Genomic DNA, 27,900 nt, shown 5'->3' with positions numbered 1-27,900 from the left:
TTATGCCTTCCCAGTATCTTTATGCAGTATATAGATGTTCGCATACAAATCCCCATGTGGCTATATATGTATACACACATATGTACAGTGTGCAGTGGTATTTTTGACACAGCAAAGCAACACTTGCAGTATTTTAGTGTACCAGCCTGATTCTATTAACATACTGGAATAAATCAGGGCAGATGCACTTAAATTGGCCAATATGTAAGAAGTGGCAAACTGCTTTCAGTGAAGAGTTGGGTGTAGATTGCCTAGCTAATCCAGAAGATGGAAGAAAGAGCTTTAGACAGTTGAACAGTGCCGTCCATCTTGGAATAGAAGCCAGGAAATTGGTTAATTTTCATTTTGAACTCCACATCCGAAAGGATAAGGCAGTCAAATTTTAGCGCTAGCATGCAGCTTTCTGTTTTGATTTAAAAATAAAGCTAATCTAATAGTTTGTGAATGAAAAAAAAAAATTAAATTAAAAATAATTTCTTGTCACTACAGTTTGTAATATTTATGAAAATCACTACAGGATTTACTGGGTGAGTTCTAGTAGCTGAAAATATTATTTGGATATTAAAAATATACTCTAGGAGCTACATATGTTTTCTGTGTAATGCTTATGGCAATTTCATTTCCTATGATTCCATATTTATTAAATATCAGTTTTGTTCTCGAGGTATGTGATCTCTGCTGTCTTAATTGAAAGCATGTCTGGAAGGGACTCATACAGTATTCTTGCTTTGTTTTGTATCTTTACATAAAATAGCTTTGATTTCATTGCTTTTTGTATCATTGAGTGCTTTTGATTATCTGCATTTTTAAAGCGAGTTACTCTTACATCATACTGCAGGTTCACTGTTGTTAGTCTGTTGGGGGTCCTTGATTAGCTGCTAGCAAGTTCTTTTCTTCTGCTTCCACTTCCATGCTGTGGTTGGAGAGTCAGTGATCCCGATAAGAAATGTTGGGAATTCCGTGTGATATTCTGGCATGTGTACTTGCTCTGAATGTGTATGACATTGTGAATGTATGAGAGACAAAAGTTTCATTTGCTATTTACCACTCTTCTCCTAAAGAGAATAGCAAGGTACTAACCTATATGGGAACCTCTGCGTTTAATGTTGTTTTTTTTGGGTTTTTTTTTTTTTTTTTTTTTTTGCCATTCTCCAATAAAGCATACAGAGTAGGAACTGTAAGTGTTTATGGTCAGTATCGAGAAGCAGTCATTAGCTCTTAACATTTTTCCCAGATTGTTGTAAACCATGTTGAGCTATCTGTGATCTGACAAGCTGCTGATTATTTCTCCCATGCCCAAATGTGATTTTCAGTTTCTTTTTGTGATGTATGCCAAGACACTAACAGACAGCTCGGATCACGCGTATTCAGCCAAATAGTTGTCACTCAAACAATGGCTCTGTAATGATACGTGCTTTTTGTCAGCATTAGTTTTTGTTTTATAGAGTAACATTTTCTGTAATTCTCTCAGGGGACTAGGAATTATCCTTAAGCTTGCTAGCAATACTGGGTGCTCCTTTTGTGGCTCAATTTGTCTTACTGTAGATAATGCAGAGATTCCCAAATAGTGTAGCCTATGGTGGGGATGTTCCTGCAGGTCAGCGAAGATGTGGTTTTGACATCCCCAGGCTCCCCAAGGAGGTGGTTGAATTACTATCTCTGGATGTGTTTAAAAACCGTTTGGATGTGGTGCTCAGTGACATGACCTAACAGAGGGCTGTTAAAGTTGGGTAGTATGGTTAGTCATGGTTGGACTTGATGATCTTTAAGGTCTTTTCCAACCTGAGTGATTCTATGATTCCCACTCACAGAGACTGAAGGGTCCCTGCAGCTTCTTTTCCTGAGACTATTGGGTAAAGTGAAGTGATAGATATCTTGCAGTTTTGCAAGAAGAGAATGAACTTTGCTCAGCTCTTGGAAAAAGTAGAAACCAATTCCTGTCAGCCCTCCTCAGTGGAGGTGGCTCTCTGCAATGTTCAGATCTTCAAGCATGTCAAGATGCAATGTAATTGAATTACTTGTTTAAAGATCTTGGAGGTATATTTAACCTAAGTCAACAGCAGTTTAGAAATAATTGTCCATAAGATTCACAGATCTGCTAACAGGGAAACTGTCTGCAGAAGTGAATCTGATTTGCCCAATGGCTTGGCCATTTCAGTGGTTGTTTCTGCAAAGGTGCTGAATAGGAGCTGTTTGATATATATTGATTTGATATGTTTTCCCCTTAGCTTTCAAGATTTAATCAAAATTTCAGTAACAATAAAAGGGAGAGTTTTTATGCACTTACAGAGTTTCTGAACAATCACTGATAATATAACTGTCTGGAGCCAGACAGTGCTGGCACTTGTAAGTTGAGTGAGGTATTTAATCTGCAGGGTAGATCTTAGCTTTGACTTCTTCATTATTACTTTAAAATTAACAATGTTATTTTGGGTCCAACCAGAAGTTATGCTGCATACTTGGATGCTGAACTATTTATTTTCAATCAGATACAGACCAGGATACAATGACCTTCATCAGCCTGAAGTGTTCATTAATGTGCACTCTGAATTAACTGAAAATAAAATAAATAAGAAGAATCCCCAACCCACTGAAAAGTCTGCATCACAAGCATAAGCTTTTTTCTTGTAGGAATTTGTTAAAAAGCTTAGGTATTTTTTCCTACTTATATGCAATGGTGGTGGGAGGATTGCATTTTGCGCATCTGTTCTTTAACATTAATATGTCTGGAGAGCTCAAATCAAAGTAGTACGAATGCTTTTAACGTCAAAATGAAAGTATTATCTTAATGCAAAATCATAGGATTGGCTTATAGGTGTGAGTAAATTCTGCATGGGCCTGAAGAAATGGTTTATTACAACACACCTTACAAGTTAAAGGATCCATCTCATCTTGTTTTCTGCATCTAGTAGTTTGTATTTCAAAGGAGCAAGCAACATCTAAAAATAAAGCAAGAATGGAGGAAGAAGAGTTCCTCTCTTGACTTCTGCAAGCTGAAAATGTATGCATTTTATTTAGCATTTGAAATGTAGCTAGCATTTGACAGTTAACTTGCCTTAATCATTCTGTTAATAAAAATAATTGTACAACCTTGAGCTCTACTGCTGATCACTGCAATCTGTTTACAGCATGATCCATGAGGATCACTGTTTTCCTGTGTTTTGCTTAACATTGCATTTTTTTACCGGTGCCAATGTATAATGTGACTGTGCTGATGAACACGTTTTGTTATTGATCCAAGAGACCTTTAAGATGATCTAGTTCCAACCCCACTGCTGGACAGGGGGACACCTGGCAGGGATACCTCCCTCTAGACCAGGTTGTTCCAAGTCTCATCCCACTTGGCTTTTCATGTTTTTTCTTTTTTCTTACAAAACTTATCAGTTTTCTTGCCGGGTTAAAGGCACTGAACCACCAGTCTCTCTTGACACTTTGCCCAACGACAGGCAGGTCTGAGCTCTTTGCCTTTTCCCATTTGAGGTAATGAGGAAGGCTCCTGCTGACTTCCAGGCTAGGTGAAATACAGCCTTGGGTAACTCTATGGATGCTTGCCAGTAGATTCAAACTCTTCTGTGTGTGCTTCTAAGCTTTCACATCAGCACCAGCTTGTGACTGTGGACAGTCCTGAGTGTGTAATAATTAATGAGAAGTAGTGTGCGTATGTGTTTTTTCTGGTCTGTGTGGGCTTTACTGTATGAAATTCTGTTTAGAATGCATATTTGTATAAAGGCATTGCTTCTGAGTTTCAGAGAAATTGTGAGCAACAGATGGACTGTCTATGTGTGAATGTATGTTCAGCTCACGCCTGCCAAAATGCAATAACAGGTAAGATAATTAAGTATGGGATGACACAGTATATGTACAATTCAGATTGAAAATGCGTACCCAAATCAATAAAGTGAACTCTGGGGCCAAAGTACCTACTGAACTGACCATACATACACAGTAATAGTGCCTGACAGCTAAAAGGTCTCCAGGGATCACATTAGCATCTGGCCCCCCTACTCATAGGTAGAGAATCATGGGACGGTTTACCATACATAGTGTTGTATACATGTGTACACACAAAAACACACATAACATACAGGAAAGGAATAAAGTGCCTGAAAAGATCCAGTGAATATCAGGAGCCTTCTGGAACTAATTTGAATTCATAGAAAAAGAAGTTGCAGGTTTCTAAATTGCTGTGGAACGAGTAAATAATGAGAACATTGTTATATCCTCATATATGCTTTGGATATCAAATAATTATTGAACTTCAGGAGATGACCCAAAACAACAGAAATAAGTCTCAAAAGAGAAATTAGAAGGCAGAACTCTCCACTCCCAGTACTTAGTATCCAGGCCTTTTTAACAATCTCCTCTCATGCTGTTTAGATCCTGACCTTTAGTTAAGGATTGCACACTGCTTAAGTAACTGTGTAGATAACAGCAATAACATCCCAACCCTGGATTCTGAGCACAAGCAGTGGCAGAATTGTGGGTGATGGATCTAGCTCAAGGCTCTGGGTCTGGCTTTTACACTTGGCTAAGTTAGAATTCAGGTGTTTGATGTCAATGCTACTGTTGCTTCCCCTTTTTGTAACACCCCCTCCTCTTTTTCCCAAGGTATTGAGATCCTCAAGCAGTGGAGCAGATGAAGTTTATTTTTTTTATTTTTAAAAGGTATTTTTATCCAAAGCTCTCAGAAGATCTATAACTTATCACAAACAAAAGTGCTCTGAGGGCTAACATATCCAGTTTATCACAAATGGCAAAACTGAGGCAAGGAGATAAAAAGAGCGTTCAGTAAGCAGGCACAGCGAGACTTGCACTTGAAAAACTTTTAATTTATTCTCGATAGTATCATTTATATTACTGTATATCTAATCCCATTACTTGGATCTGTTTTCAGTTGCTTTCATGTAAGAAGTATGGCTTTGTTTGGTTTTTAACATAATTACTGGTTGAAGATTATACTGAATTTTCATCTACTTGGGGAAAAAGAAGTTATTATAAGGCATAGCACTTGATTACACTTAATTCCAGTGTAACCATTGTGTTAGATTGTTCGCATTTCCAGGCATTCTGACTAAGAGATGATTAAGATGAGACAAATAGGTTAAAACTTCTTTATCATCAAAGTCAAGTGCTACATAAACTAGTTATAAGGCTGCTTGCGTTTTGGATCCTGAGCAATATAAAGAGCAACACATTCCTCAGATCTCTTCCAGCAGTACCTGGGAAAACAGAGATAACCCAATGTGTATGGGGGAATATGGGATGACAAACCATCCATACAAACAACTAATGTGCTTATGCTGCTGAGAAGCAGAGAAATTACAAACAGGTTCTCTTCTGCTTAAACTTGTTCTGTATTGGTATGTCTTGTTATATTTTTGGGAACTACTCTATGTCATCACCCATATAAGCCAAACATCATGACACAGTAGGGAAGAATTTCTCTTCTTACAGATGAACCAAGGGGAAAGGGATACGTTGTGATCTCAATGACATGAGGGTTGAAACAGATAAGCACAGATATTTTTTAGCAATGTAAGTAACCAAAATATTTGTGTATAAGAGTATTTGTGTCTTGTGGTCAAGCACTGTCACGTTAGCTTTTTATGCTAGTTTCAGAGATGGCCAGAGATCAGTATCAGTGTACAGTAGCGACACACACAATAACATGTATCTGCTGTAGAAAACTGGTAAATGTCTTAACCCAGAATGATCTGTGCTGGCAAATCTCTGCACATGCATCATGCCAGGACTTTGAAAACAGTCTCATTCATTGGACTGCAGGATTGGGAACTAAATGAAGTGATTTCAAAGAGGTGGAGGAGGTGAGTGCATACTAGAATCTCAGATGTAGAGAGGCTCTACGCAGCTGGACAGTTTCAGATCTTTCAACAACTGTTTCTGGTGTTAGTGATTAGCAAAAATAATCACTACTACTCAATAGTTGGTTTTTGTTTTTTTTTGCTATTGTTTTTGTTTTGTTTGTTTTTTTTGCCTTTTTTTTTCCTGTAAGAAACAAGGCCACTTATAACCATATATCTTTAATCTACTGCACTGCGTTACCAGTGAGCATACATCCTTCTTCAGGGTGGGCACTTCATCAGTCTATGTCACTTTTCACAAGATTGGCAAATACTTTCCCTTTCTGTTCTCTCTGGAAACTGTTTTCACCAGTTTTTCTTTTACTTATATTTTATGTGTCATTACCATGAAATAGCCCTATGAATCTTACTCCAGGAGGAGAGCTGTGCTCTTGGCCTGGCACCCAAACCATGTTTTTGTTTTTGTTGATCAAGGCTGGTTGGAAGTTTAGAGTATCTGCTATGAGTGTATTCTCACTTTTCTTCATGATCTTCTGCAGGTTGTTTTTTCTTGACAGTGTTTTTATTGTATTTTTCCCCAGCTTAACCATTAGGGGAAAGCTAGATGAATGCCTGGCTTTGTTTGCTCCAGAATAGACTTTTGCCCTAAGGAGTAATGCAGACTATTGCAAATCCTGCAATCTCAGAGGCTGTGTTTCTGCAGGAGACAATGCACGGCTTGGTATGGACTAAATACACAGAATTTATATTGTTGGAGTCTGGGAAATCATTCATCTCTACTCACAAACTCTGGGCACGGACAAGAAGGCTATCACCAGCAGTTAGAGTCAGAGTTTTGCCATCCACAGTAATGGTAGATGCACCCTCCTAAAGGGAAAGAACAGATAGTCAGCTTTTAGTTATGTGTTCTGTCATGAGTAAGAAGAAAATTCTGCAGGTAAGTATGGAAATATTTTCCACCGAAGGAGCACTTCTAACTTGCTCAGTTTTATGAGGACTAGCTAAATATTCAGCTGATGTTCCCTGTCTGACACTATTAGCATCAATAAAAACATGCTTCATGGTTCATTGTTCCCCATCACAAAGCAGCAACTTATTGCTTGATATCTTGGGGGTATGCTGCAACCAATCCAACCAGAGGTGCAACTCTCTGGAAAATTACAGAGGGAACATTCAGGAGTAATTCAAACTCCTTTTTGACTTTTCTGACTTCCTACTACCTTTTTACATCTTGAAAAGTAGTCCATGAGTCAGCAGGGAGCTGATAGAAATCACTAATGGGAGTTCATCTACACTAGAACACACTTCTCATTATCTTGTCAAGCAGAGGAACCAGATTCCTGCCAGCAACACGGTCTTGATTGCACGGTCTGCTGCGAGCTGCAGTGTAAACAAGTGTCTTTCAAGATTGTTATGTCTTTAATTAGTAGTCGATGGTCCCCACGAATTTCAGCAGAATGGGAAGTGATAGAAACATCTGCTCCACAAGCTAATCTAACTTGCTTTTCTCTGCAGTGTTTCGCTTGAGCTGCATTTCCTAGAAGCCACTAGAAAGAAGGGCACGTGGATCACCTACTTCTGCGCTTTAGTATAAACAATTTCTCAGATTGTTATTGACTTTGTCTGCCTGATTCCAGTTGTCCTGCAGTATGTGGACAAATGCTTCAAGGCAGAAGTAACAGGTGATAGCTTTTATTACATAGAGGCATACTCATATATTTAGAAGATATCCCCTAGCAGAAATAAGAATCCTCACCAAGAACTGATGGAGGATGGCAACAGTTCCATATTCAACATACGAGGTGAGGGAAATAGGTGGTATTTTTAAGGTGGTAGTAATTTACAGTTATTTTTCACGAAAGTTTAAAGCCAAAAAAAGTTTCCTTTTTATGACGATTTCCATTACAAAGGAGGTAATAATGAATTTCTGTTGCTCTTTCCAGGAAGCTGTACTACTGCTCAGTTTGCTCTGACTGGAAATATGAACTCAAGGGTTAACAGGTATAAACTGAATTGTCACATACCAGCTGCCATATCCAGATATCTGAATTCTTTTTGCATTTTTCAGTTGTTCCTGGTCCATAAGCTATAACCTGGAAAAAAAAAAAAAAAAAAAGTCAGGGAAGAAAAGTAATAGATTCATCCCCACGAGTGAAGTGTACATATTCATGTTCCTACAGCACTTAAACATTCTATTTTTAAAGAAAAATGTTCATAGAATCTGTCATTATTTTTACAGACATTAAAATTCACATTACGTTTTGTATTCTCATATTGATTCCTCCTGATAAGATAAAAAGGGAACTGATCACACCTGCCACTCCTTATGCTCCTCTGTATCCTCGCTTATCTATTCCTACTGCCTCTTCCCACTCCCAGCTTGGCATCAACATCCTTCCTGCTTCTGTTCTGGGAACAGGCACTTCCTCCTCGTGAACTCTGGGCCCTGTCAAGAAGCTGCTGAAGTAAAAAAAGATTCTTCCAATAACATTAAAAAGGCTGTGGATCAGACCTTATTTTTCTTCACTGTCTACCTTCTCTGTATTCTTCGTGACAGACCCATGCCCCCTGTCACTCTACTGTCAGGTAGATTGGATTCTTCAGAGTGTGACTTCAAGTAACCCAGGGAGATAATGTTTTGTAAACTGTTGTGCTGTCAAGTGCTGACAGCTTCATTTGCACCCAAACTGGACTGTGTTTGACTGACCAAGAAGTGCAATGCTCTAGCATGGCCCTGGCCCTTGGGTGCTGTACAGTTCTCTTTGTTTCCATGTTATGTAGGTTAAGAAGAGAAAAAAAAACCACTGTGTATTTACACATTCAAATTGGACTTGGCAACAAGAATGCTGTAGAAACATACTGGGAAGCTAAGCACACTTGTGAGTAGTATTTGCATCATGCTGATATTTTTGATTCGAGAAATATGGGAGTGAGGGATGGAGAGAACTCTTTTAGTCCCAAAGGAAGTGAATGGAAATCAGACTCAGGTTGATTCTGCACACAGCAGTGGCTGAGATAGCAGGCCCCTGCCCTACATTCAACCAGGGCAATGGACAACAGTGGGCTTGTACAGGGGCCAGGCATGCTAAGGGGAACTGCTCTCTAAGGGTGCGTAATTTTCTCTGTCGTGAGGCCTGGATTCATACAAGGCACCTATTATCTGTGCCTTTAAAAATCTCTCACTCTTTTATAGCAATTTAAGCTCCTACCTCCGTTTCAAAGGTATCTCCAAACATTCTCAAGGATTGCTTCTGATTTATTTCTTCCCGATGATCATTCAACCAGCCTTGGAAGGAGAATGGCTCCATTACAGAAGAGCAATTTAGTGGGAAGGGTGTTTCTTTCAGGAGCTCATCTATAAAAATGGCAGAGAACTGTCGGTCACATTTCTCTGGATCTTTGCAGAATTTTGCTGTTGCTTACAGCTTGAAGGGCTCATTGTACAGACATTGTCTAGTTGAAAGACCATGACCATAGTTTGTTGCCACAATTATCATAACAGTACTTGAGGTTAAGAGGTGTGTCTTATTTGGAATCTAGATGAGGTTGCTTCTCTGTAGCTGTTGTCAGAACTGTTATATGTCCAGGCTTAAAAATACATTTGAAAAGTAGTGTATAGTTTTTGTTAATGTGTTCTTTGTTTCTTTCAGACAAGCTTGTGTCTTTGTACAAAACTGATATGTCATTTCTGACCTTTGCTGAGTCACTTCTTACACATCCCCATGTGAGTGGAATGAGACAACACAACCACCCTGCTCTCACAGAGTCAGTACTGGCTTTTGTGCTTCTTCTCCCCTGGGTGTTATTTAATACACTGTCCACAGTGAAGCCAACTGGCTATCACTTTAAGTTTAATAAAAGGCTTTTCTTGTGGTGTTCCTGGATTTGTAGGTGGATTTAATTTCTAGTAATTTTCCTTCAGATCTGATTTAATTTAAAATAGCTGGAGGACTGAATGCAATTTAACTGTAGCTAGTAAAATTCAAGATTTGTGCTGTGTGTTACTGCTATATGAAATTAAACTTAGTCATTTTCCAGCTCAAAGTGAAATGCAGAGACAGTGCAGTCACCTTGGGAATCCTAGGTAGTTTGTCCTGAGAAGCCACTGTGAAATACCTCTAGAACAATTTCAAGTAATTATGCCAGCCCAGATGCAGGAAAAACTCGTTAGATGGCTGTCTCCTGAAGGCATCAAGCTCATGACCTCACAGCCAAATTTTAGTCTCAATCATAAGAAGAGTAGGTTTTATTAAGTATCAGTATATTCCTTATTCAGAGTTGTTCTGATTCTTTCTAAAGCGATCCTTCACTGCTCTGCAGTGTTTTGAATGCATCCCCACAGGCTTTCAGGAGAAGCTATTCCAGATGCACCTTTGAACGATGTATGAAAACGTGGTCAGTGCATCTAAGGCTCAGCAGTTTGCTGCGTAAGCTGCTCTCATTTAATGGATCATAGTATGCACCAAGTGTCTATATTAATCTTTCTTGCTTTATAAGATTACAATTTTAGTGATTTATTTTCACAGCATATGTCTGTTATTGTTTTCTCACTTTTCACAGGTCCATCAAGTTTCCTTTGGAGGTGATTAGAAACACTGCACTTTGCCCTTAAATTATGGATACACTCAAGTGCAGCTGTACTGCAAAGTAGTTTTTTAGTTAGAGACAGCTGCAATATAAATGTCTAAAAAACTATTGTGATTCAAATTCACACACAGATCAAAATAACAAAAATATGAATGTCTAAAATATCATCAGAAAGCATATTCATACACAAGAAGAAAAAAATAAAGAAGTTTAATCAAAAGGTATTCAAAGCAATGAGTTTCAAATAAACTTTAAAATATTTTGTTTCACCATTGGTAACAGTCTTAATTTTCTAAATCAATATGAAGACAGCAGAGATTTTTCTGTTATTAGAATTAAACAAACCCCTTCAGTGTAGAAAAGCTTTTCTGAATACAGGAAAGTTAGCAGCTGGTAGGGTTAGTAAAGTATATATACATATATTATTTGGTAATACATATATGTGTGGGAATTGCTGAGCCTTGGCCTGAACCACTGATTGATCACCTGGGGAAAGGACTGGGTCAGTCCTCGGAGCACAGGTGAAGGCAATTCAGCTGTGTGACTGGAAGGGGTGGAGCCTGGCTGTACCTCTCTTAGACCCCCCATTAAGGGCTGACTGACAAGGGGGAAGAGATTTCTGGAGATCTCTCCTTTTGGAGTTTTCTACTACAAGCCTAGGATGGGGGTGAGTGTTTCATTTTTGATAGTCTCTTTCCACTATGATAATCTTTCTAATTATAAATCTGCAAAATATCATCCTACCTGTGCCACTCTTCTAACGGTACATTTCTTAATTTTACTATATGTGCACAAAAACATAAATATGTTATTTTCATATATATATACTTATATATATATAAATACCATAAGAATCCTGCTCAGCATCACAGGATACATCTTCTCCACAGATCAAGAATTCTAGCATATATGCAAGTAAAGAAGTCAGTTCTGGCTTTGTTTGCTGGAGAGTGAACAGGCTGAATTTCTAGAGTGGGTACTGTGATATCACAGTGGAAGGATACTCTATAAACGCATGGAATTTGTGGGTTAAAATAAACCAAAATATTCCTTTGCAAGTTAGACAAGAAGCAAGGGGAATCTAATAATGAAAAGTAATTATAAACTTCTGAGGTAGTACCTTAACTTCTTACTCTTAGTCAGAGTAGTTTTGCTGGCCTTCGTAATTCTTGGGATCTCTGACTCCAGCTAGGCTGTTCAACAGGACATCTCATTGTACAGGACTACAGGAACGCAATTTACACTTTGTCTTGAGCATATATAACACACTCTATGCTTATTGCAGTGCACTGTCCTTTTTCTTTTTCTTTTTCTTCTTTTTTTTTTTTTTTTTTTTGCTAAGTGCCCATGAATCACAAGTACAACTTAATTCCAAATGAATATGAATAATTTTTTAAATTTAATCCTTGCCCTAAAGAACTGATGATCAGTCTTCTTATGCTTTCTTGTCAGTGGGACGTAGTGATGAGTTCAGAGCTTATTCCTAATTCTGAAGTTAGCACCACTTAACTGGTAATAGTGTAATGGCCTCTGAAAACTGAGTCTGGACAAAGTGAATTTTTAACTTAACCCCATCTAATGGTTCTGTTACTGGTTACTGCAGGACAAATAGGAGGGTGCTCTGATGATGAAAAACGTGATATGATATGTCTGATGTTGCTAGTGGTCTGCTTAAGTGGGTCCTCATCTAGGACTGACATGCATTCCTTGCATGAAGTGAAAGCTGCAGGTGACCTAATGCTTGTGAATTTGAGCTAAAGAGCTGCAACAAGGAGGACACAATATTCTGCAATCTTGCATATACTGGAGTTGAAGCCTCATGCTTTCAAAGAAACAGAGTGTTTCTTATCAGCTTAATGCCCTATATTTAGATATTTTTGCACATATATAGTTTTGCTTAGTCTTGTATGTTAGTTTTCAATAACAAGAAATGTGATTTGGCTTGTTTCCAGAGTTCTTATGTTGCATTAGTACTGTGAGACAGAAACCTCAATGATTGTGAAGGTGAAAATTATGCTAACAAAATGTAGGAAGATGGCAATTCTGCACTAGTCAGCTGAAAGCTCTTCATATTTATCTGAATGATGAACCATTGAGTGGAAAACCAAATCTAATATATTCCAAATGTACTGTTCAGGAGATCCATTTAAATAGTTCCATAGTTAAGTTCATTTTTGGACCTGATTATTATCAAATAAATATCCACAGCAATGTTCTTTACGGTTTTTAGTACTTTTTTCAGCTTTGAATTAGAATGCGATGATATTGTGTATGGGAACTGTTAGGTCTTTGCCTGAACCAGTGATTGAGCACCTGATGGTCAGCCCTAGGAACACAGGTGGAAGCAATTCAACTGTGTGACTGGAAGGGGTGGAGTGAGATTCACCCCCTCTCACACACACCTCATTTAAGGGCTGGCTGAGACAAGAGAAGCATCTCTACTTAGTGATTGTCTTCTTTGGAGTGTTTGGCAAGCCCTGATGCTTGGAAAGGGGTTAAGTGTTTCCTTATATATTCGGTATATAGCTAGATATTACATATCCTTATATATCTTATAATAGATAATGACTTCTATTTTGGGGGGTAATTGAAAATGGTTTAAAGCAGCTATATTTGCTATCACATGCGTTTGTGTTATGTTAAGCTGAAAAAATGTTGTGTTTGCTGAAAGCACTGTTCTTGCTCATTGTGAAAGCCTTTCCACCTTGAGTGGTGCCTGTCTCTGTGGGCTGTGGTCTTATCTCTAAGCAAAAGCATCAGGAAAGCCCCTTTGCAATAGTGTCACTTGCTGTAGTAGCAATAAACATCTATATCCGTAAGAGAATGTTTAGATCCTCTTATCCTTTAACTGAGCATAAACGTGGTCTAGGCAAGGGCTGAGTTATTTTAGAATTGTGTGTTTTATTTCTATCTACTTTATTATTATCCCTTCCATCTCTCAAGGGATGCTATATAATAGTGAATATTTCTGTTGTGACTCTTCTTGCAGTTTCATGTTAAATTGCCAATGCTGGCAATAATATATACCCTGGGATATTTTTCCCTGCGTGTTCCTACCTAATTCCTGGAGTAGCCATTCTCAATGTTAATGGAAATGTCAATGAGACTAGTAGGAGTTTAAAACCTCTGCAAATTAATTTCAAACATGTGGACTGCAAGACAGAAATTTAGACACCTGGATTTACAAAAAAAAAAAAAAAAAATAGTGAACTTATTCCATATAAAAATCCAGAGCTAAAGCACCAATGATTATTACTTTGGAGTTGGTTCATTTCACTGTTGCTGAGTATAGAAGTGGAAAAATTCAGCTGAAAATGCAGCATGCACTGGGTGTAATCATTCTTTTTCCAGTGTAACTGTATTTATTTTTGTAGCGTGCCCTGAGAACTGGTGTGACTGCTAATTTATGACTTGTCCATGTAATTATTTCTAGGCACATTTTTCTTTGTGTTATTAAATCTGTGCTAAAAAATAAACACTTTCTTAATTGAAACAGAAGTTTGATGTGGAAAGCTTTGAACAACATTACTGTAATAAAGAAATACTGCCTCTCCAAAAGGAGATATCATCATCATCATCTTCCAGAAGGAAGAGGGTAAATTAAAACAACAAAATTGCAATATTTAGTTTATCTTTCTGCTTAAAGGCTTATTGCAATGTAACAGCACCACTGTAATTAAGAATGCCAGGCTTTAACCTTTGACCAGGATTCGGAGTACAATCTTAAAGTTGGAAAACTTACCTACTGTTTCTGAACCTGCCTTTTATGTGGCTGTGGGCATCTCATTGTCTCCTATGGAAGAGGAAGTGCCATAAGTCCTCTCTACGTTTGTGGGATGAGGCTTTGTACAGCCTGTGTGAGCTATTATTACTAAATAGCCTCAGAAAGTCCAGTGAAAATGTCAGACTGACAGTGTGAGTTGTCTGTTTCGGTTGTTGCTGTCTGGGGAATGTTTAACAGTGAGAGGGGAAAAGGTAGCTACCTTATTAGAGAAGATGTACCTGCTGTGAGACTGCTCTGAGCTTTAGAGCTTTTTAAAATACTAGATTTTTTTTTCCTGAAGTCTGAATGGAAAGGAAACAATTTTATATGGCATTTCTTCCAATTTTCATGGCAGGTTTATTATATACATTATGTTCTTAAAGGTCAGCAGTGTCTTGCTTCCTATGGTGAAGCACAAGGACAGCTCTCAGATTGCAGTTTATGTTCTGCCTCCCCTGCAAGAGACTCCGCTGAGGATACTGCAGGAGAAGCACTCTTCTTCCTGGAGACCTTAGGTTTTTCTTTGGTGCTGTCATTAGTGGTTCTGAGTCCTGAATCAACTCCTGGTTCCAAGGAACTTGCAGCACTACTTGCTTTTGGATGATACATTTAGGTTTGGGATAGAAGAGTTTAGCACCAGTTTTATAAGGCAGCCAGTGTACTCTGGATGATGTAATACTTCTTTATTGGTCTACTAAATGTTGCTAACTTAGGTTAGTTGTGATCTGTCTGGTTTGTCTGAACTCTTCATTGCTATCGTTGGCTTTATACTCCTTGTAGTGATATATATCTGTGGTATGGAGCGTTTTTAAATATAAAGGAAGGGGAACGGATGAAGCGAAAGAGAGGTTGCATAGTTAAGTGCAATTGTAGGTACATGTTAGATGACTCTAGTCTCTTCCAGGCAGCCTTTGGGAGAGAGATGAATGTGGCCTGGGAGATTCTTACAGTTTCCTGTGCAGTTGTGTTTGGTCCAGGCAATTCAAAATGCTTGACTATTTTTAGTCAGCTTGAATACTGCTCTGTCCTGTACACTTACTGCTGGCAGTTTGCAAAGTACATTGCCAAGGGGAGTATTCCTACTATCTAAATGCTCACATGCTGCTGCTTGTAATAAGTGTATGTGAAGCAGAAAGAAGACAAGTAACACTGCAGATATGTGGGAAGTACCTAAAAGATGAGAGAAGAGAATCAAAAATTCCCTGTTATGATCCATTTCTAGCCTAGGTATTAAATCCTCCTTGAAAAAGGAAAGAGAGAAGTTTTCTCAGGCCCTATTACAAATGGTTAACAGAAGAGGCTAATAATTTGGTACAAAATCTTTCCAGGAAAGGTGCCTCAAGTAAGGATTGCCTGTAAAGTATGTTTCTGACTGATTATATTTCACCTAAATGTGCTTGTCTAAAAGCAGGTCTTGTTAATGGCTACTCCTGCCTCTTCATGTATTCTGAGTATCCCGCTCCCTACTTGGAAGAAGACTTTCTCTACTGTTGGCTAAGCCAGAAAGCATAAATAAATAAAAAGTCTGGACGTAGGCATGGAGGCTCTTTTGTTGGTTTTACATTTAAAAAAAAAAAAAAAAGACCTTGATTCCATTTATAGCTTTCCTGTATGAGTGAACTGCAATCAAGGTTTTCTTTGAAGATGTTTTTCTTTCATTTATCCCTGAAGAGAGGAGGCAATATTTCTGACTTATGTATAAATTAAGTTAAGAGTACTTCAGATGGCACTTTAAAAGTGAAGAGATTCTGGATTTTCTGAGGAGGAGAAATTGAAAGAGGCTGAAATCCAGCCCTTTGCATAGACCAATTTTAATCTTACAAGTGTTAATGCTGGTTGTTGGCATCTGCTTCTTAAGAAGGCAAGAAGACAAAAAAAAAAAAAAAAAAAAAAAAAATGCTGAGGGAATAGATCCAAAGCACTATTTCTATCATTGCTGTATAACTAAAAATTTGCCATCATTTTTCTCTGTGCACTATGACTTTCAACTTTTTAGTGTCCAAGAAAACTAAACACTGAAAAAACTGAGAAGCTACCTAGGCTGAAATCCAGCCATATAAATTTGCCTGCCTTTTGCTTGTAGCTAGAGTTAGGATACAAACATTTTAAGTATTTGTTGTCTTGACTTAGAGGCTGATGTAAGGATTACAGAATCATAGAGTGGCCTGGTCGGAAGGGACCTCAAGGATCATGGATCTTCAACCCTCCCTGCTACAGACAGGGCCATCAACCTTCACATGTAATACAAGACCAGGCTGCCCAGGGCACCATCCAGTCTGGCCTTGAACACCTTCAGGGATGGAGCAGAATCCATTCGGGGGAAAAAGGTGTATTGAGTTCTGAGCAAAATAGGAACACTGACTTGCTTTATTTATTTACTGTGTCTTGAAAAGGCTTTTTTCAACTTTAACTGAGTTTCTCATGCCTTTTGGCCTTTGTAAAGCTTTTTGAATGGCTTACAAGGAAAAGCTCATTTACTGGATTTATCAATAACTTTTCAAACATTTTTTAAAGAGTATTGACGGTACCATAACTTCTGATTGTCAGGTCTATTCTTTCACTCTCATCTTCTGCAAAAGTATTGATAAAATAAATCTTAGTTCTTTTTGTCTGCTTTGATACAGGTGATTTGCTTCTGATATGATATTATGATTGTTGTTACTAAGATGATCATTATGGTCCTTTTCAACCCAGGCCATTCTATGATTCTATGATATAAGCAGTTAGTTCACACTGATGAGGGACGCTTAGTGGAAATCTATGTATTGAACACAGATAGTACGTGTGAGAAGATATTCTTTTTATTACAGCAGCATCTAGAGGCTTCTTCTGAAATCATACTTTCTGTGCCAGTCATTGTGAAAGCACAATGAAAGAAAGCAGCTGTCCTGATATCTCCTCATTTCCAAAAAGAATAAACACAATACAACTCAAAAAGCAACTAGGCAAAAGATAAATATAAGGGTATTACTCTTCCGTGTGTTGGATTAGCAAAGCATGTCATACAGGTCATCTAGATCTGTGAGTGCTAATGTAGTGCTTTACCTGTAATCAGGACTATCTCAGACAGCTGTGATGGTTACCTTCTGGGAGTCTAGAAGAGCTCAAAGTAAACTAAATACATTTTCATATTGGACATGAAGAGAAGTTCTAGGAGACAAGGCTTCTTTGTTTGTTAAGAAGTGCAGTTTTCTGAGAGGCACATCTCATAGTCGTTCAGGGAGACAGTGTTAAAGGTACAGGTGCAGTATTTCAGGCAGTTTTTTGTCTGGCTTAATGTTTCCTAAATGCAAAGGCTTGTAAGGTTGCTGTTCCATACAGGACAATTCTGTGAATTTATCATTTGAGGGAGACCAACAGAAGCAACTATGTTTAAGGAATGTGCTGTCACAGAAAAAACCTAGCTTAACCCCGTTTTAGTATTTGAGTAAAAACTTTGTTACAATACCAATTGAGACTGGATATCTGTACAGTCACTCACTTTATGGTGACTATCAATCTGAGAAATACAGTAACATGGAAATAAGGCTTTTTTCTCTAATCTCTATCAGAGTAATCCATAAAAATCTTTTGTTTAAGGCATTTGAAAATGGATGTGAAGATTAAGGACAAATTAATTTGTAAACTTTTTAGGGAAGGAAACTAAAATATACCTTTAAGTAGTGAGGTGCTGTGTAATTTGTTAGCTGTCCTGTAGCTGTAAGAGTAGTGTAACTGAGTATCACAGCAGTGCATTTGTGCACATCCACAAATTTCCTTGTTGGACTATATACAAACAGAGGCAAAATGAAAATAGGTCAAGATAGCATAGAAATAAAATGCTAAATAGATCATGCCCTACATGAACTGAAAGTGTGAGCTTTTGCTGAGCTGTCATTATTTCTCAAGTTTATAGATGAAGGAGTACAAATACGCAGTTGTAGGTTCAACTCACTAAAACCTCATTTTCTATAGTTGGAAACAAATTTTTCTTGGCATGAAAGAAAGTTACAGATACTGAGATTTTTGCACTGTACAGTTACCTGATGTCTTCATATGAACAGCCAAGATGTTTTTGGTGATCATGTATAAGTATTTTATTTATTTTAATGAAACTTAAAATGTTAATGAAATTTAATGATTAATGAAAGAGATTACTTATCAAAATTTTAATTTACTTATCTCACAGAAAAACACAAACTTGGTAATCTTTCATATGGTCATGGTCATATGTGGACAGAATCACTGTTCAATCAGATGCAAATTAATTTCAGAAGAAGATATGTGTTACCTGGATTTGGTTTTCCGGTTTTATATTGCTTGGAATTGAAAAATCTAAAATAATAAACATTATCCATCATTAAAAAGTTATGCTCATGTCTGAACATTCGTAGAGATTAAGCAGTAATACTGAATACAGCTATGTCAGGTCCTCATCTATTATCACATGTACTCAGCTGGGCTATACCAATTTTATTGGCAAGGGTTGGATTGAAAGTCCTCAAATTCATGTCACTAAAAAATTCCCTACTCCGGTGCTATACTGATTTCTTTCTTTTTTTTCATTTGCTTGCTCCTTGTACGATTTTACTTGGATAGTTCATCATTAGTGAACATCTAGCAAATTAGAAAGTTAATTGATATTTCCTGGGAAGCAGCTGCTTTCTACAATACTTAGCAAATTTGCCGTAGTCCTGATCATTCACGTACAATACGGATTAAAAATAGTCAAACTAAGACAAGCAATGAGTGAAGGAAGCCTCAGAATAGTTTATAGTTTTACCTAGTTAAACTAGAACCAAATATTCATTCAGTTCCACTCATATTTAGCACAAGTGTACTCTTATACATTCACAAAGTATGTTACAGGTAGACATGGGGAATTCTTTTAAGATCGGATTTAATGAGGTTTGGGATATACAAGGTATGATTAAAATCTGTGGAGCAAAGATTTACTTCTAACAAGTCAGTGTAACAAGGAAGTGAAGTATATAGATAACAGACTGATAATGGTCTATTAGATCATTTCAAATGTTCTTCTAAAACTTAAAAGTTTTAATTTAGAAAAGACATTAACAAGCTTACTCTTGAATTATTGGTGCAAGTTGAGTGCCAAGATCTTCACAGTGAAACCATCTTTCAAAGAGCACATTAGTTGATGTTCCCACATAGTATCTGACAAAGTGAAAATATTAGTCAGTCTTTTATTAACTGACAGATCAGGTAGTTTGAGTCTTTTCAGGAAAACAGCTACTTAGTGTGCATTATTCTCAAGATTGGTGTATTCTGTTTCAACAACTGGCTATTTAGGGAAGCTTTACACTTCCCTGATTAGCTGACTGATGGGGTACTTAAACTTGTGTTGAGAGCCTAGGAGTTTTGCTGATCAACCATAGATAACTCACCAAATTCTCTTCACAAACTTTCCAGACTTAAAAACTGGAAAACCTGACAGAATTAATCCCAGGAACATAACTGGTCCATAATATATGGATCGGATTTTCGGATTTCGGATCAATAGCTCTTGCTTTAGGTAAAGTTACTACAAAAACAGCTGTTATCAAATACAGTTCCCAATAACTGTTTCTGTTAAGGTATTAGAGAAATATTCCTTTTAATAGTCCACTTGCTTATTGTCTGTGCATGGGGTGGTAAGAATACAAGGTTGTTTACAGACTTGTTTGCCAATACTGATAAGGCTTACAATTGCATAAATTTGAGAGATATTTAGTTCACCCTCCTGAAAAGGAACTTGGTGTTTTACTTGCATTATTTTGTCTTAACAGTTAAATTGTGCTAAGATCAGTGGGACAAGATAGTTGTAGTCTATGGAATGGCACACACTGAATTTACCTACAAATTTTTAAAAAATATGATAAGGCAGGGATGTTTCAGTACAGTTACGTATTACAAGTGATTGTAAGTAGATCTTGTGTCCTTCGGGTTAGTGACTGGAATTAATGTTTAAAGAGGTAAACAAGGCTTATAAGATTATATTCTGGTGCATTTATGTTAATCATGTCTGTCATATGACTATATGAGTATTGCCAGAAATTTTCCACAAGCTCCCTAGTTCAAGTTTTGCAAAAAGAAAGTTCTTGGAAGTGAGAAGCATCATCAATGCCTCCAGTGTGGAAAAAGCTGTGCTATGAGCGCAAATTTTGGACATCTGAAAATCTATAAAGAGAAATGTTACAAATGTCTTAGTCAAAGAAAGCCTATGAAGGGCTTTACAGCTTCTGAAGTAGAAAAGAATCCAATCCAACATCTAAAACTAACTTACCACAAGATTAAGTTTTACTAATGCATTTTTTTTTTATTGTAAAACAAAGAATGTTAACATTAATTAGGCTGAAACTCTGGGACATGCTCTTTCACCTGAACAATAATCAGCGTGCTGGGGGCTCTGATTTGTGACTGAAGCTTATAGGCATGGTAAATAATGTAATGGCAGCATCACATTAGTCCTTAAGTCAGCATGCTTCAAAGCAATCTTTTGCTGTTGATGAGTGGAAGTTTGACAAGAACAGAAGCTCTGGTTGTAAATCCCGTTTCCTAGCAGTGCAAACAGAGCCAACGTCACTTCAAAAATAAACATGACTTTTACTTCCTGAACTTCGGGCATCTTTTTTCATAATTTCAGTGTAAAAACACGTCAGTGATTTTTCAGGTACCTGATTAATATTTTCAATTAAGAGCGTGCTTTAATTATTTTTCCACCTGCTAACCATATGCTTGCTTTTAATTAGTTTAAATTTTCCCCAAGACTATGACTGTATCACAGTGCAAAACCCTACTTCTATCTGCCTTGGAAAGCTATTTAACATCTATTCAACTTATGCTATCCCCAAATCTCATGTACAAGATGTTATTTTATTTGAAGTTACATAAAGCTACTTAGGTCTTTTATTTCAAGTAAACATTGTTTTCCAGATCACTAGCTAGTTTTCAGCTCACACAGCATTTTTAATAATGCCAATATTCAGAATTCAGGCCTGCTATGAAAATAATAATAATTTTTTTTTTTTTTTAAAGTGCATAGATAAATGCTGTTTCAAGTTAGCTGTATTTGTTTTCAGCTTGGAATCCATTCCAGTGACTTTTTGAATGGTCCCTTTCTTAGTTTCCTATCTCTTTATATTTTTGTTTGAATAAAAAGTATTTCTAGCTTGCATATTCACGGTCACCCTGCTATGATACAGCTCATGCACACTCCAAAACTGTAGGTGAAAGGACAGAAACAGTACATTACAGACCTTGGTGAAATTTTAAATCTTTTTGAATTACATGAGTAACTATAATCTCACTTTGGTCAGTGTCTATTTATTATAAAGCCATCTTTTCTGTCTGCCATGACTTGCCCTCCTAGCCTTATGAAGGCTATAAGATAGCAGAACAAGGCTTATTCCTGCTCCCACTAGAATACTAAATAAAACTCATTTATTTGAAGACATTGTTCTCATACAGCAATGAAATCTAGGCAGATGTATTTACCATATAGAGGTGTTAGCGTTAAGAAAACTGACTTTTGTTTCCAGCTACCCGCATGCTTGCCAGAAAAGCTCATCTTCATCTTTTTGCTTTTAGTGCTTAAGAAGGAATTAATGTTCAACCTGCCAGAACTGATAGAGAAATCTTTTCTGATCTGTACTGTTACAAAGCTGAGACTTTAAAACTTCAAATGATAGTAGTAAGTAATATATACTTTGATAGCTATAATTGTAGCATATATTGTAGGGACATCTCAATCTGTTCTTCGCTTGACTAAGTCAAATACTGAATGAGATCTCTATGTATGTGTGTATGGATAAATAAATTCATGGACAAAATATAAAAATGCCAGGATAAATCTATTATCAAGGAACTGAAACATAGTATTGACAATTGTATTGACAAGATAAATTAATTGCGCATTATGAATCTTAAAAGATTTGCCAACAATTATACTTCACCTGAGCCCATCCATTTCTGTCTTTTGTCTTTGCCTCTCAATTACAAGACCTACAGTGTCTGCATATCTTTGAGGAGAATGAGGTATTCGGGCAGGTAGGAGAAACATCTGTTCAGACAGAAGAAATAGGAAAGCATCAATGTTAGGAGGTCTCTGTTTCATCTGTAGTCCTTCTGCTGCAACCAACCTGTAAAGTCTTTTGTTCACTGCCATACTTTCCTGCTACTCTGTGCTGATCTATGCTGTTCATTGCAGCTGTATTTAATTCAGTATCAATAGCCTATAAGATGCTGCTTCTTGCTTTCTCAGTGAATGATGACCACTGATTCAATAATCAGCACTGCCTTTATTGCAGCGTGGTGCTCTCCTTCCCAGTTTGATCATCATTGCTAGATACAATTAAAACAAAAATCTAACCAGTCTATCTATTCCATCTATGTGGAATATTTAAAAAAATGTATTTACTGCAATTTCTCAGTAGCAGAAATAGAAACAAAAAGCAAATTGGTTGTCAGCTCAAGATTTCTAAACTAATCATTCACAGGTGTCCCTGCAACATAGCCAAACGTGACTGCACAATGAGAAGTGTTATTCTCCAGAAATAATTAACAAATACGAGGGACTACTAATTCATGCAAGTGTCAGAAAAAGAATAGGTAACATTTGGCTGGGAGAAGCCTTTTACTGAAGTTTGAAAGCAAATGTCTTTCTAGCAGCTATGTGACTGTAAGAAGGCAGTAAGGCTGTGCTGTTCTTGAGTGCAAGTCACTTCAGTTTCTGTCTGCAAGGCAGAGCTAACAGTAGTACTTCACAAGGGCTGGTGTCAGCCTTCCCACTAAGGCTGTTGTGTGCTTCTTATTAATTCTTCTGGTACATGCCAAGGTGGATGTACTTGCCAGTGCAGAGTCTATTGCTGAGATCTCCTCATCTACAGTTTGAAAGCTTACATCTTGTTTTGTTGTTGAAAAGGTGGTAATATTTCTTTTTAGTGACACTAAGTTGTTGGGTCTGTTACACTTACTTTTCTTTAAAGAGTGGTCCCACAAGATCTAATATTTAATCCCTTCAAAGCTGAATGCAGTTCAAGCTTTGGACAATAATGAGTAGCAGTAGTAAAACATCTTCAGCAGTAACATCAAGAAAAACACCTAGTCACAATCTCTTTAACAGTACTGAACTATGTGCTGTAACAAGGCAGCTACTATATACAGAAACATCTGAATACAGTTGGATATGCTTTATTTATAAACAGATTTTAAAACTGTTCTGATGTTATGATGGTTGTGAAAGCTAGTGATTAGAGATTAACTGTTACTGAAATCGTTAGATGTTGCACAGAGCATTATAGTTTGTTAATTATATGGAATTTGCATATGGCATCCAAGCTTTTATTACTTTTTTTTATTAGCCCGATGTCACATAGCCGTGATAAATCGGTCTTGAAATACTTCATAAAATATTAACATACCTATGTAAAACAACAAGAGAAAAACAATCATGTTTTACCTCCCCTTCTCTGATGACAATGTCTTTATGCTTCTTATTTTCGATTATCTTCAAGCACATGTCTCCTTTCACTTGGTAAAAAAGCTGAATGAATAGGAAAACATTAGGTCAGGTGTTTCAAAGAATTCTGTACTTCATCTTCTGTATAGAAAGGATATATGTACAAATACATTCAGCCTGTTTGCAAATAGATTCTAACTTCCAATCTTAACTGTTTTTTTAATTTTATGAAATATGTATTATTTCATTTTGTGTGCATATACATATGATGGTCTGTAATTGCTTGAAGAGCTCTACCGTGAATGCAGTGAAACCCCATTCCACTGTATCTGTTTCTGGCAATTACACTCTGTAGGACTGTGACTTTATGGTTGAGATACCTGTTAATTCAGCTGGATATAAAGCTTCATTTCTGCTGTTTTTCATTACAGATGCATCAAGGTCTTCACTGTTAAATTCAGTCTAATTAAATACTACTTTTTCCAAATACGCTCCTAGTATGCATGCCCATTTGCCTGAGGTGTGTGGTGTTTATTATTTTTTTCCCAGAGCTTTCTCATGTGGGAATAATTTCCCATATAGAAGCTGTTCTGCTTTATTTCTGTGGATACTTTGAAGCCCTACAACAGCTGCTCCTCTATGTGCTCCTCTGCCTACTGTGTATGTAAAAGGATTATGTTCTAAGCTTACATAAGGACAGGACCACTGAACTTGTAATTCTGTCTTCAGTGACCTTTCCATAGTTCTGTTTTCAGAGTAGCTTTCCTGGGGCTCTGAGGTGCCTAGATCTGGCCTCAAGTTTCATGGCAGAATTGTGCTAAATCTGAAAGCGGGTCTGTCATTTACCAGGAATAGGTCCCTCACTGCCCCCCCAAAAAGTGCATTTTTATTAATCTTGCATAATAATGGACAACAATAATCCAAACAATCAACTCTTCTTGTTTAGACATGCTTCTACATACTTCTCATATTCTCTGTGCCATAGCTAGAAACCAAACAGACCAATTTATGCAGTTCTTGAAATTCAGGTTGAAATTGCCTGAAATCTGACTCAAAGTTAGAACTACAATGAAAGTTTTGATTTCTAGTCATTAACTAAAATTTTAGCAAAATGGAAATAAAGAGCTGATGAAAAACAAAGACAAAAGAAACCATCCAAGTATAACAAAAACCATCAAGCGAGCCTTTTCCACCATTAGAAAAGATTAATCAAGTTTTTAAATTAGGTTTATTTGCTGAATGTTTTGAGATATTGATTGATGCATTTGTCTGAGGATCCAAGGAACACCTTTATAAATCTAATAAACACACTGGCAAAGGAATGAAACAGCGGAGAGAACTGAATATACAGAATATACACTGGAAAAAAGCTCATGCGGAGAGCTTTTATATGAGCTCACCTTGTACCAGACAGATAACCATGGCTAAATTATAACTCTCGTCTAGGTGGCCACAATACCCGGCTACTTATCCTCCTTGTACTCTATCTCGCTATGTTCTCCTCATATCATTCTCTTTTGTGCTACTGAATGACTGTATAAATGTGACGGTAGCACTCATTACTGAGGATGTCAGTCAAGGCTAGAATTGCTCACTGTAGAACATAAACCTCTCCTCTTTTGTAAAGACTCACCTTATCTAAAGCATAAGATCCTGATGGATTATCTCACAGGCCCTTGTTAGTATGCCACTGGCAATACAGAAATTAAAAGATCCCTTTTGAAATGGTGAAATTTGGAGTGGTATCTTCCCTATGGCTACAGAAGGAGCTACTCCTGGATGCTTTGAAGGAAATGCTGATGAGGGGAAGAACAGAAGGAGAATCTTGTTGCTTGTGATGGATAAGTGTCTTTCTCGTAATGGAAATGGAAGAGGAAAGGGACCATTCAGCTCAATAGTAGAGCATTGCAGTCAATAGGAAGGATTCTTAATACAACACAATTTCAATTTAAAGAATTGTTTTGTGGTGGGAAAGGAGGAGTGAGATGAGCTATGCGTTGTTAATAGAAGTGTTTTTCTGTCTGAATTTAATACTACCTTTCATTATAAATTATAGTCTACTCTTCAAACTTTTTGGGGGAAAATGTCAGAATGATTTAGTCATCCATAAATTATCTGATGTCACTCTGCAAGGTAGTGATTACTGAACTTACTGATGCACTTATATTATACCTGAACTTTATTGAGGAAACTGTCAGCTTGTTCAGCAACTCAGTGAGTTACAGCCCATGCCCATTTCACGGGACAGTTTGCCAATACAATATCACCTTGCTATTTTGCTGGAACTTTAATCTTTTCGCAGTGTTTACTAAGCTTTGCATTTCAACCTCTTCTGATGCACCTCTCCCAACCCCTCCTCTCCTCCCTCCCCTCTTCTCCCCCACAGAAAAATCCACACCTAAGTAAGGAAGTGCTGGTGGGTGGGTGTGATCATACTTCAAACTGGATAGTGTTGCGTTAAACTTCAGCGGAAGGCAGCAGGATCAGTGCTGAATCAGTGCCAAGTCTGTAAAAAGCTATTCCACCCCAAATATGCAGTCTCTGGCTGGCATTTCTGGCAGAAATTAGGTGGAGATATGGAGAGAGAGGATGTTTACTTCAGTGAGAGAGTAACCATAGCTACTTGTCTTAGTAGGAATTCATTTCACTAGGGGAGCAGAAAGTATAAATATTACCTTCAGAACAGCAGTACCATTCCTGCCATATGAAAGTGGTGGGACTATTGTCTTTTCATCCAGATGCATGCATCTTAGCAGAGTAATAAAGGAAGTCATAAGGGAAGAACACACTATTTCTAACGGGTTTGCACAGACCAGCTAGAAGTCTATTTCATGTAAAGCTGTGCAATGACAGTGAGTGTATGGCTTGCTAATTTATATCCAATGTTGACATCAAGCTCTGCCTAGATATAGTAGCTCACAATTTCGTGAGTGCTTCTATGGCTGAGCACTTATAAATAAGCATCTGTAGACAACTGCAATTTGCAGTGTACTTTGTGTACTGCTTCTGAAAGTGAAATTTGGGATTGCTCAGCCACTTCTGGGATTAGGCTCTGACTAGGCACATTCTGGCTTGTGTTGCATGTTAGATTGTTAAATACTGAATTAATTTGAGGAGCAAAGCAAATTCTGATGTGGGAGTAGAGTCTCTGTGTTCTCCAGACTTCAGTAGTGACTGATCCATGTGAGCAGAGAAAAACAACTTTTCTCCCTTATTCATTACAAGTAAGGTAATCAGCCATCAGAAGTTAGGGAGGTAAACAGATGAAACAGGCAAAGAAAACTATGTTGTTTTTTTTTCTCATTTACACATCAACTGTGAAACATGAATACTAGCCAAGTCTCATCCCAACAACTGTCTGCAGCAAACATTTCTAATTTGTGATCTTTTTGATGCGAAAGGATCATTATTCTCACTGCTTTGTAATAATAGAAGCTTTGCTTCTTATTACAATATTCAAAGAGTTTTCACCAGGTAAAATGTGTTTTTTAAAATACAGGTAGCAAAAAAAGTTTATCTTGCTTTGATTCATTTTCTCAATTTTACTAGAGAGAAAAGCACTACATCTATGGTATGGGGGTCCAACTTTTTGTCTTGCCTGGGCCTCACTGAGTAAACAGGAACTGTCTTGGGTTCCATATACATGAGTTGCTCCGAAAATAATTTCTGCAATTTCCATGGAAACTACACCAAAGAGCACAGTAACAACACTTGACAGAGCAAATTCTCAGCTACAAAACACTATTTTCAATACAGTCACCACCATTATATGAGCTTTTTCAGCAGTGGTGAATAAGAGCCTGTATGCTGGAATTATTTAAAAAAAAAAAGAAAAGAAAAAAAGGAAAAAAAATCTGCACCAGTAAAGGTGAGCCACTGTTGCTACTGCTTAAATGTACTTCCCCACTAGCTCCCTGTGCTAATATCCGCTTCTTGGTCTCCTTAAACATTCAGCATTGATAAATGTTAGCAGGTGCCATTTTTTCTCCTTGGAGGAATTCAGTGATGCACCTTTGCTCCATACATGCTTCCATGTTAGACACAGTTTTGTAAGACTGCCCCTCTGCTGCCACCTATCATACAGAACAACATGCAACAGCATATTCGTGGGAAAGTTCAGCATCTCCTACCACACTACCAACATCTGCCTCTGAGGTTGTGGCAAACATAAGAAAAAAGGAGGCACTACTTTTGGAGCAGCCATTGTAAAATATACAATACTGTTAGTATTTAAATAATAAAACATTTTGACTTTTAATATTTTTCCTGAAGCATTAAAAAGAGAGGAACCA

At 37.4% G+C, this 27,900-nt stretch overlaps 1 protein-coding gene across 1 annotated transcript in view; it reads right to left on the bottom strand.

Moving 5' to 3' along the window:
* Window positions 1-4,808: 4,808 nt before the first annotated feature.
* The window catches only part of HAAO (3-hydroxyanthranilate 3,4-dioxygenase), a 32,878-nt gene continuing 9,786 nt past the window's right edge, over window positions 4,809-27,900 (bottom strand). The window contains exons 3-10 of the mRNA XM_042892254.1: window positions 23,609-23,692; window positions 22,104-22,210; window positions 19,237-19,326; window positions 18,443-18,486; window positions 9,032-9,177; window positions 7,847-7,915; window positions 6,607-6,689; window positions 4,809-5,219 (exon numbers count right to left, since the gene is read on the bottom strand). Of these exons, the coding sequence (XP_042748188.1) occupies window positions 5,141-5,219; window positions 6,607-6,689; window positions 7,847-7,915; window positions 9,032-9,177; window positions 18,443-18,486; window positions 19,237-19,326; window positions 22,104-22,210; window positions 23,609-23,692 (702 nt within the window). The 3' untranslated portion in view covers window positions 4,809-5,140. The remainder of the gene's footprint in view (window positions 5,220-6,606; window positions 6,690-7,846; window positions 7,916-9,031; window positions 9,178-18,442; window positions 18,487-19,236; window positions 19,327-22,103; window positions 22,211-23,608; window positions 23,693-27,900) is intronic.

Source organism: Lagopus leucura, unplaced genomic scaffold (genome assembly GCF_019238085.1).
Source record: "Lagopus leucura isolate 7727_CA_CO unplaced genomic scaffold, USGS_WTPT01 Super-Scaffold_73, whole genome shotgun sequence".
NCBI classification, from domain to species: domain Eukaryota; kingdom Metazoa; phylum Chordata; class Aves; order Galliformes; family Phasianidae; genus Lagopus; species Lagopus leucura.
Note: the sequence above shows the minus strand (reverse complement) of the source record. Positions and strands in the feature narration are given on the sequence as shown.